Here is a 16,612-nt window from a genome sequence, read left to right on the forward strand (position 1 = left end):
GGAAGTTCTTCCTTGTTGAGAAGTCACAACTTGGGAGAAAGAAGAAGATATGCTTAAAGATTACCCTTACTTGGCAAGATGAGGGCTTCTCGAGTTCTTTAAGGGGGGAGGATGTAAGATCCCTATCTATGGAAACCCCTCCTAGAGTTACGTAAAAGTATGTAATAAAAACCCCTCCTTTAAGTGGAAATTTATAGAGAGAGAAAGTTTGATTTGAGTAAAATTTGCATTTCAAAAAACTCTGGGACATGTGTATATGCTCAGTTTCCGATTTGGACTCCGTTAGGCCCATATTTTTAACAATGGTTTTTTTATAGAAATCATAAATGGGACCGAACTTGGGAAAATTTCAGGCTTGAAATGCAGCGAGAGACGTCTTGAATAAGAGTCCCAAAATAGAGCCACATTTTCCATTATGCGATGGAGCAAAATGCATCGCAAGAGGAATGCAGGCTTGAAATGGCAATTTGCAAACGACTTGGATATAGGACTGGATTGGTGCCATTAAACTTTGCCAGATGACAACTCGGTGCAAACAATTGGCACAAACGAAAGTGATTGGCTAATTGAGGTTTGGTGTGCCATGAGCAAGTGGGGAGGCCAGATGAAAAGCTTGTAAAACTAGCTGACAGTCCACGTGATGGCTGTTGCCTGGTGTGAATGAGGCCGCCTTGTATTAAGTGGCCACAACGAGCTTGTGAAGACTTGGCGGCGCCTTTTGTGCACCCAACCTAAAGGTAGAGTAAATTGCATTGTGGCAAGGGTCTCCCACGGGCTTTCTCTCTTTCACTCTTTTGCAGTTCACCTGTGCTTTTCAAGCTGATGTGAATGATTCTGCCTTGTATATTAAGTCGGTGATTGGCCAACGAGCTTGTGAAGACTTGGTCGGGCCTTTTGTGATCCTAGTCTAAAGGCACATAGGCTGTGCACCCCACGGGAATCCAACGGTGTTGATCAAATCCCGATCGCGACGTCTCTTTCCAACAATAGATCCTTCCGGATTCATTTGCCCAAAAACCGGAGGCCTTCACATGGTTAGAAGCATTTAGGCTTAAGCATTCCGTTGATCACGTTGGCCGGAAGGTGAACTCCGTCGGACGGAGTGTTTACTACAACAGTGACTCCCGAGCTCGTCTTAGGAATCAGTGTAGGTGAGCTGTTGCCGTGTTGCTGGGTCATGTGAGGCTAACGTGCACGCCTTGCATGCCCAGCTAGCGCACCTACCCTCTACCGGCTGCTGGAGGGGTATGCAAAGCCTTCGCTTGGAATGAACGTTTTTGCACCAAAGGCTTGTCCCACATATTCAGTAGGCAGCTCGGTTGGAGAACAGAGACACTTGAGCAGACATGAAGCTTGAAACCCTAAGCCTGACACTAATCTGCATTTACAGAGATTATTCGAGATAGCTAGATCATCAGATAGAGACACCTAATCCAACAGAGGTGAAAGCCCTAACCTTAACCACGTTCTTGCGCTAGCTTAACCCTAATCCCAATCTTAACTCTAACCTTACACACTAACAGTCCTGTACAGAGGTTGCCGCTGATCGCTTGATCATCAGACAGCAACAAAGACACCTGATCCGACTGTCAGAAAGAAACCCTAGCTCTAATTCCTAAGTTTATACTCTGAAGGATCTCACAATGCAGTTCCCGGCCAGTTTCTGTTTTGTTTTACAAGGAAATCCCTTTGTGCAGCCAACAGATTTCCACAACGGTGACCAGGAGTAGCTGGAAGAGGGCTGGCTACGCCGCCCACTGGCCGCTCGGTCAAGCTGCCCATTGGACTCCGCCTAGGGCTACACGGAGAGCCTGGAGAGCAATGTGGGGAGGTTTAGGTTCACAGAGCGTTCTGCCCATAGTAGTGGGCATTGCCCTCATATGCCTTGTGCTCACCAATGTGCATTGGGAGTTCTTCTTCCAGCGTCAGTTAAGCTTTGTGCAGAGAAATGGAACTCATTTTGTTGTTGATGGGAAGCCCTTCTATGTGAATGGCTGGAACTCTTACTGGCTGATGGCCCAGGGTGTTGATTACACCACCAGATCTGCTGTTAAAACTGTTCTTCAGAACGGAGCTGCGATGGGGCTTTCTGTTTGCCGGACATGGGCTTTTTATGATGGCATGGATGGACTTCAAGCCGAACCAGGCCATTATTCTGAGGATGTATTCAGAGTAAGGAAGCGATTCCCTGCTTGTTTTGTTTTGCTTTTTTTGTATGCACTTGATGGTGATCATACTCATTGTAGGCGTAAAATTGCACCCAAAAACACTCTTTCTTGCCATAATTAGAACCCTGCTCCTGCATGGGAATTGGGGGTTCTAGAGGCCAGCACCATCTATGACTATCATTCATTGTATGTATGCTATGATTGCATGGTTGATTATGCTTGAATGTGAATTGTAGGCCCTGCCTATTGTGGCTGCTTAATGCAGTTAATAAGTTGATCCATGCGTATTGTTAGTGCTGAGGCATATATGACCAGTACAAGATGCATGTTAGAGTAGGGTGCATTCGAGTAGTGCTGGAAGTGCCTAGGTCAAGATTAGGTCTAGAGAGATGTTATTTGATATGATAAGGTATTCATGTCTACACATGAGTTAAAACAACCATCCTGGCCAAGGTTGCAAGATGGGTGGATTGCGAGGGCATAGCTTTGGCGGCAATAATTAAAGATGAAACAAAGGAAGTGTAAAATTCTGTGTCATGTGCATCATATTTGTGAGTGCCACATGAACATGCTTCTCAGCATTAGCACTGAGCAGGTTCAAAGGCGGATCTAGGAGAAGAATTTGATTGGATTGGAGCAGATTGACAGCCCTATAGGCAGCCAGAAATGCCCAGGACATGCATCCATAGGTGGGTCATCCATAGAGAGAAAGAAAGAAAGAAAGATATATTAACGTCTCCTTAAGGCCGAAATGGCCCATGAGACCAAAACAAGGTACAACTGATGATGATGATGTCTCATCATAACAAATCTGAAAGAAAGAATGAAAATAGTAACATCCTACGAGAGCTAAGAGCTGAAAGCTGAACCGCTGAATCGTCGCGGGGCAATTATGGCTCGAATCTGCCGATGGTGAGGGAGTCGTGGACGCGATCCTCGTGGTTGTGGGCGTCTTGCTCTACAGATGGCGATGGCTCTGTCCAAGGTGACTCCTCTGGAGGGTGGTCTGCCAGGTAGGCCTGTAGATGGGGGAGTAGAGGCTGGTGGGGTTACAGTGCTGGCCCTGAAAAAATCTGTGAGGGCTCTTTGTCTAGCCGGCTCTGGTCCCACTGCCCTCATGTCCCTCAATAGGCTCTCTTTGTGGCGTTGAAGCTCAAGTATGAAGAGCCCTAAGCACCTTTGGTCCTCAAAGTCCATGATCTGACGCAAAGGTCCAAAGCCTTCATGGAACAGGCATTGGTACCTCCCTCGGATCTCATAGTAGACAGTACAACGACATATATAGTGTTCCTCCGACTCCACCTCCTGATGGCAATCTGGCATATGCGGTCCTCTAGTGATATATCCTCATATCGACCTGTCTCTATCCTCACCCGGTGTGAAGAGGTGCGAATCTGTCCAATAGCACTTCGAATAACATGTGAGAGGTGTGTGTCCATGTAAGCATGGCGTATAATAAACCCGTCCGAAGAGAGATGTAGAAAATGACTATGGTAGTGTGCCATTTTCGTGCCCAACGGCTGCGGGGGCCTGACCCATGTCCTCTCTGTATCTAGTCTCACAATGTCCATCCTGATCACCCGATTCAGCTCTGAACGGCTGAGATCTAAGAACGGGCAGTCCAGGCTGTAAGCAAAAGTGCTATCAATGTCTACAAAAGATCAAAGAGTCTATGAGAGATCAAAAGTGTTACAATGTGTCCATGAAGTGACAAAATCATGGACAGCATGATAAAAAAAAAACCCAACTAGAGCTCTATGACATTAAAGAGGCTCTCCACATCCACCAGGGGCACTCCTGCATCTACATCTCTCGAAGATCTCTTGGATTTGAAGCTGTTGGGTGGAGCATCTCCTTGGACTAGTGGGTCTTGGTCGTCTACCTCGCTGCACCTGAATTGCTCTGTCTAGGGAGACTCCCGGGAGGCAGGGTGGCATCTGTGGCACATGTACGGTCAATGTGTACTGCCTGGTCCACCAAGTAGGGGCATCCGGGTCAGTGCCATCTGAAGGCCTCCATCCTCGTGATGGTGGGCTGTGAGGTGTGTGTGTGTGTGTGTGTGTGTGTGTGAGAGAGAGAGAGAGAGAGAGAGAGAGAGAGATTATTAATGTCTACAAGACCAAAGGGTCTATTAGACCAAAAGTGTTACGATATATCCATGAAGTGACTAAGTCATGGACAAACATAAAAAATTAACTAGAACTGATACAATGATATAATGTGATGTGATCGATGTGGATCCTTGGCATTAGTGGCTGCATAAAGGCTCTCCACGTCCACTACTTGTAGCGGGGCACTCCTGTGTCTTTGGAGGATCCCTCGGATCTGAAGTTGTCAAGTGGAGCATCTCCTCGGACGAGTGGGTCTCGGGCGTCTAGCTCGTTGCACTTGGATTGCACTGTCTAAGGAGACACTTGGGAGGCAGGGAGTTATATGGGTTGCTAATGTGCGTTGCCTAGTCATTTTTTTTTTAATTGGCATGAGGCCCAAGGTTCTCCTATAGTAGGTTGTGGTCTTCTAGCTAGACAGTTGGTTGATCACAGGCTTGTTTGGATCCCAAGGTCTCAACCTTTGAGGATGAGCCAGCTGGGGGAGGATGAGATTGCCTAACAATAGTTGGAATATCTCAGGATTGGGACAGCTCGCATGGTATTTTTTTCACGTGTGAGAGCTTTGATGCAAATGCATTGAACCGTATGCATTTGCATAAGGGCTTTTACCTTATGCATAGAAAGCATTTGCATACGGGCTTTTACCTTATGCAAAAAAGATAGCTCTATGCATAAGGTAAGAGCCCTTATGCAAATACATTGAGTCCTATGCATGCATAGGGCTCTTCATCCTTGAGAGTTGTCGGGTGTGTGGACATGTGTGAATTATTCCAGTGTTATTCCAATGGTTTACCTATAGGGGGGGGAGGTGTAGTGCACGAAGACTTAGTTGGAAGAGGATTGATCACCTTGACTCGACTTTAAAACTCACAAGGAAATTTTATATGGTGTGTATCCTAGTGGTATGGGACGCTAGGATCTGCATCATGTAGAGTTTCTGGGTGTGTCTATATTTTCTAACCTTGCTATGTCCCATCCTTATGGGTGAATCTTTTACCTCGTCTTGTGTTGACTTATATGATTCCTTGAGAGGGCTATGTCAAGCCGATAGGCATTTCATTCGGTATTGGCAACAAGTCTAGGTTGGGAGCTCCGTTGTTTTAGACCAGGACTCAGAGATCATTCCACTTGTTAGGGTGGAAGGTAATCAATACCATATTCGGAACCGATATGTCATGTGCATGACATGTACATGCTAATCCCAGGGCTATCTTATGAAGGGCAGCAGATAAACAGAGACATTAGTTATTGAGCAGGGTGCTTGAGCAGGCTGCTGGAGGACACCAAAAAGGCATCTTGTGGATGCAAGATAAGGTCGGTAGGTGGTTCAAAGGGGCTACAAGCGCCGTCAGTAGCAGTTAAAATATTTATGATATTTTGATATTGGCCGACAGCAGTCGGTGACCATAAGATTGGTCCTATGTGCCTATAAAAGGCTCAGCCAAGTATTTGTTGAGTCATTCAGTCGTTTATGGGCTGAATCAGTAGACTAGGGTTAGATTAGGTGTTTTCCACCTTTTGAAGGCAACCAAAGGCTAGCCAAGTTGTACATGTTTTTTGTACTATCTGAATATATTGAAACTCAGCTATCTCTCTCTCTTGTCTCCATCTTTTGTATGCGTTTTGCATCAGCATGTTCTAGGAAAGGTGTTTAGGGCCAAAAGAAGACTCCCAGAGCTCCCGCATGTGACATTGGTATCAAAGCTTCATGCTGGTTCCCAGACATTGTTGCTGCCCATGTCCCACCCACCCTTACTGCATCGCACATGGATGAACCATCGCTCCTGTCTTGATCTTTTGGTGGTGTGGTGACAAGGCAACATTGTATCAGCATTAGGCTTAGGAAGGCCAAACACTAACGGTGTCCTAGATGAAGGTGCGCAGTCCAAGGAGAGTAACACAAGACATGGAAGAAGTTCCCAGGAGGTTGGTTGGTGTTGTTCCACAAGACCCAAGGGGAATGGAAGTCCTTTGAGTCGGATGCCACTTGGGGCATGCCAGGAAAGGCTTTCAGGCATCAGTTCCAAGGGAGGATGATCCTCCAAGGGGTGGAGTGAGAGTGCCAAACTCAATACTGAGGAAAAGAAGACCAAAGAAAGTGTTCAAGGACAAGGCATGAAGGGATAGGGGAAAAAGTGGAACAGATGCACAAATCTTCATCAGATTTGGAGTGGATTTGGAGACGGGCAAGATTTTCAGTGAAAAGGTTGCCAAGAAGGGAAGGATGATAGTTTTGGGTGTCCATGAGGAGACAAAGGGAAGATGACAGTCATCCAAGGTCAGAAGTTGGAATCTTGTCATCAAGTTTAGCAGAGGGGGATGTCATGTGCATGACATGTACATGCTAATCCTAGGGCTACTTCCTGAAGGGCAACGGATAAACAAAGGCATTAGGGCATGAACAGGGTGTTGGAGGACATCAACAAGGCATCTTGTGGATGCAAGATCAGGTTGGTAGGTGGTTCAAAGGGCTACAGGCACCGTCGGCAGTAGTTAAAATTTTATGATATTTTACTGTGGCCAGCATAAGATTGGTCCTATGTGCCTATAAAAGGATCAGCCAAGTATTTGTTGAGTCATTCAGTCCTTTATGGGCTGAGTTAGTAGACTAGGCTTAGATTAGGTGTTTTCCACCTTTTGAAGGGTAGCCAAAGAGGCTAGCCAAGTTGTACATCCTTTTTGTACTATATGAATATACTGAAACTCAGCTCTCTCTCTCTCTCTCCATCTCATGTATGCATTTTGCATCAGCATGTTCCAGAAAAGGTGTTTAGGGCTGAAAGAAGACTCCCAGAGCTTCTGCATGTGACATGGTAGTTGTTCCGTGATGATTTAGTCTCAGATTGTGCTGAGATCAAGGAGAGATCTCGTGGGGTCGCAACACTCCTATAGCAGCAGGTCATCCGGAGGTTTGAGTTTTATGATCATCCTCAATCCAATGGGCAGATAGAGAGGGTGGGATCAAGTTTTGGAGGTTATTCTTTGTGCATATGGCGACCATTTAATTGTGAGAGGTACATCCCTATGGTTGCCTATGGTACTATTGAGTGTATGGTTATGGCGATAGCTAGAATGTTCGGTAGGACTGGAGGTAAACCTTAGATTCCCTCAAACTTTGATAGCTTGAAGGAGACAGAGTTGTGGTGTCTAATAGTAAGGAGTCTTTGAGAGGGAGGTATGATATCCCCTAGGTACGAGGATTTACCAAATCTTGAAAAGGACGGGTATTATGTTGTAGCCAGGAGATATTTGTCTTAGCGATTTCAGGTGTCCAATTCCATGAGGAGTTGGAGGATTGAAGGATGGTTTATGTTCTTCAAGGACCTAAAAAGGTTTTGTTTTTGGTCTTGTTTCCACGATCATATGTTGAAGGAATAACAGCTTCAGTTGAGCTGGCTCCTTGCTATGTGGACCTGTGGCTATGTGGATTTGATAGATATGTGTAAACCTGATTTCAGAGATAGTTGATGCAGGTAGTTGGATTCTTCTTCACTTATTCCAAGAGTGGAAATGTCCTAAGTGGGGAGAAATGTTATGTACCTAGCCCTAACCCATGGGGTTAGGGACTAATCCATCAAGGTGAGGGGAGCCGTGGGATTAGGGAAAGCAAGCGGTTTCAAGTGGCTAAGGTCCATATTTAATAAATCCAAGATTATTGGCTATTTATGACTGGGCTGTTATTTATAGCAGCAATATGCACTATATAAGTGAGTCTTGGGTTATTATTGATTCAGTGTGGTCGGGACTTGGACCAAGAGACGTACTTCTGCCATGGACATGGTAGATCATGGGTGGTCTTGCTGAGGGCCCGTGTGGGCAGGCATTGGTGGTATGGGATGGAGGGCCGACTAGCATGGACGCGTGGGAGTGGAACCTTACTCCTTGGCTTGGGGGAGGTTTGCAGACGAGAACCTATAGTTGGGTGGTGAGCTTGCTTGCACCCCTTTTATTTGGTTTCTCTAATCTTGTTTATGCCTATGTATTAGGTGATCCTCGGGAGGAGTCCCTCACACTACCACACTCATAAGAGTGGATGCACACACAGGTAAGACCTTGATTCCCAACATCCACTATGAGATATGGGGACGTCGGACATTGTCTCTTTAGGGAGGGGTTTGGGTCCCTGTCTATGGCGATGCAATATAGAGATGAGAGATGTCTGGGACTATACCTATTAGAGCTGAGGCACCATAGAGACAAACAATTGAGGTAAGAGCCCGAGAGGCAAGAAACTGCACTGACATATATCACTGACTTTTTTGGCCCCCACCAATGAGCCCCGGTTGACTCTCTACGTGCACACGAGATACACCGGGACAGATTGACCAGTACAAGGCTAATCGTCCCCACTGAGTGAGCACCCCATGCACTTGGGGGGTCCTTTGAGAGAGAGCACATGTCCTCTAGAGAGCTAGACATCCCCAGTCCCAGAGACCCATATCCTCTTCTCAACAACTCCAGATCCGAGACTTGCTTCAACGATAGAGCATGATTCTTCAAACTACTTTGAAGCACAACTATAAAATATATAGAAAATCAAAAGAGAGGAAAGATCTTGTTCTCTTAACCTAACCTATTGTATATTCACAAATCTGATGTATTTACAATGAATTATCTACTTCTTTTCAAATAGAAGCCAAGCCTTTGGCCGATTTGTGTTAATTGCTGTTGTTTGTGTGGAATCTACTACTCTTGACTTGATCTTCTCTCTCTTGGTTGCTCCCAAAAGGCTTAGAGGATGTTTAGAATGGGTTCTATTTATAGAAAAAAGTAGGCCAACAAAGTCAGCTAATTGCACTCGGCTAACTTTGCATTAATTTGCATTTTGGAATAACTTGTGTTAGTTTGTGTTTTGCATTAGCTTGTGTTAAGTTGCGTTTTATGTTAACTGCAGACACCTCCTCTTGTGCACACACTGGTCCAAACTCCAAATAAAACTTCCATATCTTGAAAGTCTCACTTTATTGAAGACACTACTCCTTTTGCTGAATTTTAATCCCTACAAAATGCAGCTTTGTTGTGTTGAACCCGCCTCTCATATATTGCAAGCTGGTTATCCTAAAGTTTCCTTCAGACTTCATTCAACTTTCCCTCGTCATCCATTGGATGTGCTGCATTGTATATTGAATCAGACCCTCTACACTCTACGAAGGCAGGAGTTTGACTACCTTCAATCATAAGTGATGAATTTGGAGCTTCTATCTATTGCCAAAAACCCAGATCGTGAAAAATCCGATGTGTCCATGTTGATCATTCACTAAAAACATGATTTTTCCCCACAAACCCTAATTCTCATTCTAACTAGTGGCCCAGAGCATGACACATGCAACCAATTACTGTGACACACCTTTTTTTTTTATAGTGAAAATAAAACTTCTATTATGGAGTTAACCCAAGGTGGGATTAACTCAGAAGCATTGGAAAAACAGCTCAAACTGGGCAAGAGAAATCTGCTCCATTCGAAGGCTGTCATGCATGTGACGCACACCCACACATGCACGTGCACACACACACACACGAGGACTTTGAATGATGCGTGTGACACACGCATGCATGCACGCGCACACATGCACTCAATTGGGGCTTAAGACCGGACCTTGCTGCAAGTACATGTTTCTAAATATGTTGCTAATGAACTGGTCTTTTGTGTCACAGGCATTGGATTATGTCATTGTTGAGGCAAGGCGACGTGGAGTGCGATTGCTGCTAAGTCTTGTCAACAATTTGCCTGCATTTGGGGGCAAGGGGCAGTATGTTGAGTGGGCTCGCAATTCAGGAGCTGATGTTGGCTCCTCAAATGACTCATTCTTTTCAGATCCCACTGTTCGCGGCTATTACAAGCATTATATGAAGGTAACGATGCAGGGTTCCTCTTACTATCTCAAGAGAAGCATGATCTCAACTACACAGACCGTACCCACATTGCCTTCAATGCCATGGCATCATCTCTCTCTAAATACCAAATCTGTTAGGCATTACTGTCTGCCATGGTTAGGTTTTTCTGTAGTAGTTCTTATGCTGTGAGTTTGATCTTGTTTTTAAAAACTTAATTCCTTTTAACTTAGTTAGCTGCTTTTTACCAAAAAAAATTATGCACCTGCCACAAGCAGGACACATTTGAACTTCATGGATCCATCACTTTTGCTTTTGGAATGAAGATCCTTTTGCTCTTTTGTTATAAAGCATTGGAAACCATGCTGACATCATTTCTGCTGCAAAATATGGTATTGTTTACTGAACTCATTACCTATGAATGTTTGTGTTGAGAAAAATGGAACGTGAGACACCTCACCCAGATGGTTGTTGCAGACCTGCATGTTAACCATGGGCAGCTGGTAGTGAACAGCCAGGGGCAGACAGCAGCCGGAAATGCAGAATTCACTGGGTAGGTGAGAAGGCCAGTTATGCAGCCTGGCTGTTTGTGGGGCTGGTCAGCCAGCAGTAGGGGCCCTTAAGCTGGCCCCCAGCACCCTTGTTTCTTCATTCTCGCAATTGGAGCCAAGTAGATCACTATACACAACACTAGGGTTGAAGACGACACCCCCCCTCCCCCAGTTGTAGGTATTTTATTGTTAAAAGGAGTATTAATTTGTACTTTGTGGGTGTCTGTGGAATGCCTCAGTAGGCACTTTAGATTTCCAATTATACCAAGCAAGAAACTCAAACTCTAGATGCAATTGAGAATACCCTGGCAACTGTCACAGGTGTACCTCTGCATGTGAATGAATGGATGGATAAAGTGGAGCCTCGCTTGTTGCCGGCCTTGTACGGCCAGATCCGAGTATCGATGAATGTGGCACTTTGCATGCAGCAGAGTTTATAAAAATGGGGGCCTAGCAGCTATTTGGATTTGGTATGTTGATAGAGCTACAATTGTGGAATTGGAGGCTGGGGGATTGATTCCTGGATGAGTAATCTTAGACAGCATGGGTTTTTGTGGGACTTAGTTTTTTCCGCCAAATTTTGATTTGGGGTGTGGGGCTGGGTCAGAATTTGACACACACATCACCCTACCCCCCCCATTTTATGCTTGCTCTCATACACGACAAGCCAAACAGTCTTGATGATCAGTACTGTGTAAATTTCAGGAGCTTTAATTATTCAGTTTATGCTTGTATTCATTCTGTTCCTTGAACTACAACCATCTTCTTGCCTAACTTTTTTGTGTGAAAGAGTCGGTCTTCTTTAAAAAACTGCATTCTATGTAGAGGATCAATTTGTTTGGTGCTTTTTTTTTGTCAAAAAATTATTGGCAGAGAATCATGACAAGAGTCAACAGCCTCAGTGGAATTGCATATCGGGATGAGCCGACCATTTTTGCTTGGGAGCTAATGAATGAACCTCGTTGTCCATCGGATCCATCAGGTGACACTTTGCAGGTATGATGCATAGTTTTTGAAAACATTCTTATTTTGCTTTGCCTTGTCTAACGCAAACTAAGCCAACTTTTGGTTTGAATGTGCATTATACTATAGTTTGAATGTGCATTATACTTTAGTATCAACTGGCTATTGATTATTTATACGACTACAATGAGCTAATTTGTCTGCTTTTGAAGATTGGATTCTCATCATCCCATTACAGTACAAGACATTTAGTTTTTGGTAGTTTAAAACAGCGTCAACTTGTAATCCAATGCTCTGCACTGTTAAGTGCTCAGGAGCTCATAGGCTTAGCTTTCAGCAGAAGGTTGGAGTGTACATGCCATTCAGAGTTACGACTATTGTGCTTTAGCAGCACACTGTCACCTAGAAGGTATCACTTTTTCAAGGCTAGTGGCATAAGCTTTTTTTGCCTCACTTTTGTGGCCACATAGGATCAACAAGGCCTAGATGGGGTTTGTGCATAGCATGGCCTGTCAGGATCAAGAGTGTTGAAACAGCATTTTCTAGTAGAATATGCATGGTTTGTGTGGATGATTATGTTCTTACTAGTAGGTTTCATGACTAGGGGGTCTATCGCACATCCAAGAGTTTTGAATGCATATAAACGTTCATTGTGCAGCTGGAGGAGAGCTGCGTGCAAGCTCTCATGCTTCTTGCTATTTTTTCAAGCATGCAGATTCTCAAGGTGTGTTTGAGACATGCCAGGTGGACTTTGCAAGCACATATGTAGGCCATATTTTTTTAATGCATGAATTTTCATGCACAGAAATGGGCAGATGTGTGATTTCTTGAATGACAAGAAGCTTGGCAGGAATAGAGGTGAGAATTTGATTCGGTTGATTCCACTCTGCTCAAGGATGGGGTGATTGTTATGGACTACCCCATAGACCATTTCTGTAGGAAAGGAATAGAGTTGTCAAAGATGACATTTGGCAGATATATTTCCACAGGTTGTGGATTTAAGCTGGAGATGATCCCATCCAAGATGACCATTCGCCATAATCACTTCGTCACAATTACAGGGTATGAGTTTGTTCAGATGTTAAGTTTCTTGGGAACAATACTAGAATCTTGATAGCCTTTTTTTAGCTTGTTTTTGTTTTGTTTTGTTTTTTTTTTGGGGGGGGTGGGGGGGGGGGTTGGGTGGGTGGGTTTGACAACCTAGATTGGTAGAAATCATGAGGATCCAATCTAATAGTGCTTTTGGATGTGATCCGCAAGCATTATTAAATTACTCAAAATGTACTTCAATCTTTTACAAAAATTAATTGCATGCATGGTTACACCTCAGCTGGAAATCTAGGGGCGTGATACAAACAACCCTTGACTTTGGATAACCTTGTGCAAATACCTAATGGATGCCAGTATGTTTAAACCATGCCAATTCAGTTGAAGCATGAGGATTTCTTGGGGGTACTTTGGGATGTAAGAGCAGCTCTGTTATAGGTATTGCTAATGCAACATTAGAGTGCTGTGGGAGGCTACAACACCTTAGGAGTGGTACCTGCTTATAGAACTAGTACGGGCAGTTCTCATCATATTCCTGGAGGTGTTCACCACGAGGCTATGCGTTAGGAGTGGTACCTGTCTATAGAACTAGTTCAGCCAGTCCGCATCATACTCCCAGAGGTGTTTAAAAGATTGATAAGGCTACACCTTAGTAATGGAACCTGCCTATAAAATCAGTACAGCCAGTCCTAATCGTACTCTCGGAGTAAAGGGTTTGGATCATTGGTTGTGGATTCTCTGCAATTTGTGTAAACAGTGATTGGGTATGGAGATTTTGGGTTCTGGGGAGTTGCCTCACATCAAAGTACAGTGGGATTCAAGGGTGCGAACTTGGAACAACCTGATTTAGATACTGAGGTATTCTCATAAATGACCACTTTTATCTTGCTAAAGAGATGGATCCAGATACAGTACAAAGGTCTTACTCTGTCGTGTGTATAGTCAAGAGCATGCCCTAGTAAGACCTACATTGCTTTTGGGTTTGGTTTTGGCAGAGTTTTTGGGCCAACAGGCTTCTTCATCATTGTTACTGTTGGAATATGCGGGCCTTGCACTTGGGACTTTTTGGCATGGTCTGGATCCACATGCACAAGTAATGTTATGTGCTTGAAAAGACCTAGAGGCTTGTCGCAGCAGGTCAACAAAGGCTGAGCTTCTTTGGTCGGGGTTGTGTAGCATGGGCAACGGAGAGAGGACTAGTAGCTCACTATAAAGATGATGTGCAGGAAGGCTTGAGGTATGCAATAGACATATCAGTTAAAGACTTATTATCTGCCTTGTAGATCGATTCATTGTTTTTTTGGATTTTTATTTGGAGTGGATTGGGTATTCTCATGCCCATGCCAGCTGTGTAGAGATCCCCATCAGTAAAGCATGTGGGCATGGTCTGGTTGGACTCTCTGCACACCCTTGGGAGAGCATCCAGGGGGACTCAAAACTTTCAAAGGAATATGACAAGGGCTTTCTTCACAAAGCTGTGAGAGCTTGGAATTTGGCATCTCTCACTAGCGGCAGTTTTGGGGCTTTAGGTTGATGTGTTTATGCCTACCTTTTAGGTCAATTTTCAAATGTGCTGGTATGAGATAAATATTAATTTTGTTTTTCCAAACAACAGGGCTGGATTGAGGAAATGGCTGCATATGCAAAATCACTTGATCAGAAGCATCTTCTGACGGTGGGACTAGAAGGATTTTATGGTCTATCTACACCAGAGAAGCTAGAGAAGAATCCAGGAAACTGGGCTAGCAACCTGGGTTCTGATTTTATCAGGCATTCAATGGCAGATCTTATAGATTTTGCCTCCGTACATGCATATCCTGATATATGGTACATTTTGAAGCTCAGCTCTTCTTTATTAAACTTAAGGTACTGCTTGTGGGTGTTTTCAAGATAAAATGTTTGTTGATGACATCTGATTTGGCAGGACTCCGAACCTTCTTATGGAGGAGAAGATAAAGTATGTGGAAAACTGGGTGACTTCTCACATTGAGGATGCAGAACAAGTCCTTCAGAAGCCAGTCCTCTTCACTGAGTTTGGGGTGTCCGATCAAACACGTAATTTTGATGTCAAGAATAGGGTTGGGATGCTTGACATGATGTACAGTAAAATCTATGAATCAGCCAAAGCTGAAGATGCTGGGGCTGGAGTCTTGGTGTGGCAGTTTTTGGTGGAGGGTGTTGACCGCTTCCGCGATGAGTTCACTGTCATCCCATGGCGAGAACCTCTGTTGTATGGGGCCATGGTTAAGCAATCCTGCAGACTGTACAATATATCAGAAAATTACAACCCAACACACCCTGCTTGTTCACAATAAGAGACAATCTATAATGATGTTGGGAGCTTCCCTAATGCTTCGATCATTGTACATCTTCATTCTGGTTTGAATAACTAGAAATGGAAACTCATTTGTGCATGACTCAGCTTGCTGCAGATAATCAAATTCAAAACACACACACACACACATTCTCTTTCTTTTTCTTTTTCTTTTTTCATCATTGAAGATATATTACCAAAAATTACTTTACAAATGGCCACATGGCTGTCATGTGAACACACACACACACTCTCTCTCTCTCTCTGTGTACAGCCGTTAGATAATGATGATGTGCCTTCGGTTCTACCAGTCAGTTCTGAATGCAATTGGTAATGTAGAACAAGCGAAATTCCTGTAGAAACCCATCTTTGTAGCAACATTTGGCAGAAGCTCGAGTCAGTGATTGCAATTTCTGTTGATGAAGACCAGATTTGATGCAAAGATTATACTATGCATGTGATCTACCCTTCATGTTGAGAATGCACTTAAGGGTTTGATATAATGGTGACGATTTGAAAGGCTTTTTGAAAAAGCTAAGGGTTACTCAAGCTAAAAAGCATCACATAGCTAATTTCCACTGATCATAAGGTTAAAACCTTTATGTAATAAGGTTAATAAAATAAGATGGGCTATAGTTAGCCTGCTTTATTGAAGCCTTACTGAAAGATGTTATCAGGTTGTTTTGCTTTCAGAAACCACTGCAAAAGATTGCAGAATTGTGTTGATATTGATTGCAGGCCGTTTTGTGAAGTGTGTTGAAGAGAGAACTTCTTTGGCAATCATTCAAACTCTACTTGGTGCCACCGATTACATTTACCACTTTTCCCTCAACGAAGGATGTGCATTGTGCAATGGCGAGTCCCATAAGTACACATACTAGAGTTCTTCAAGAACAGTCAACGAAAAGTGAGAAAGTTTGCAAATCAACATCCTGGCTCACATAACAACAGTGCAATGTCTGTCGAGGAGAGCCTCAAGGAGGAGAAGGCGTCTGACATATGCTGCCTCCTGAACATGAATGAACATTCACACACACACCTACTCCCTCCACCACTCTCCTCTCCCTTTCCCCACCCCCTCTCTCTCTCTCTCTCTCTCTCACACACACACACACACACACACACACAAATCTTAATCTCACTGCTACATACACAAATCTTAACCTCATCACTGCTACATATACAAGAAGAGGAAGAAAGAGAAACCCTAATCCTACTCTAGTCTAACCTTGCTCTCATGCGATGTTAAAAGTTATGGTACTTAGGGAGGATCAAAGCAAATAATCAACTTTATAATTTAAATATATAATCAACTTTATAATTAAATATTTAAAGGGTGTCAAAAATTAATCAAGAGAAGCTTAGCAAGATAATAATAAAAATCTCAAAAAACTAATATTCAATTCTCTTGAAATCACTATGAAAAACCATATATAGTTCAAAAGACCTTAATTACACACACACAAACAAACACTCCATGTGAGTAGGGCTTTCCATGTGTTATCCATGTGCCTAGCACACAACATATATCTAGCCCAATGACATCACTCAACTTACATCATCCATTAAATAGGGATTTATTTATTTTCACATCCGCATTTTTTATTATTATTCCAATTACTAATA

The 16,612-nt window shown here is 43.6% G+C and overlaps 1 protein-coding gene across 1 annotated transcript; it reads left to right on the forward strand.

Moving 5' to 3' along the window:
* The first annotated feature begins 1,059 nt into the window (after positions 1-1,059).
* Positions 1,060-15,086, forward strand: LOC147619561 (mannan endo-1,4-beta-mannosidase 2-like). The gene is made up of 5 exons (XM_086773236.1): positions 1,060-2,172; positions 9,935-10,132; positions 11,536-11,658; positions 14,288-14,499; positions 14,597-15,086. Exons 1-5 carry the CDS (start codon positions 1,822-1,824, stop codon positions 14,985-14,987), a joined length of 1,275 nt encoding a protein of 424 aa, XP_086629362.1. The 5' UTR covers positions 1,060-1,821; the 3' UTR covers positions 14,988-15,086.
* The last annotated feature ends 1,526 nt before the right edge of the window (positions 15,087-16,612 follow it).

Source organism: Cibotium barometz, chromosome 33 (assembly GCF_041138505.1).
Source record: "Cibotium barometz isolate CiBa-2024 chromosome 33, ASM4113850v1, whole genome shotgun sequence".
Classification (NCBI taxonomy): Eukaryota; Viridiplantae; Streptophyta; class Polypodiopsida; order Cyatheales; family Cibotiaceae; genus Cibotium; species Cibotium barometz.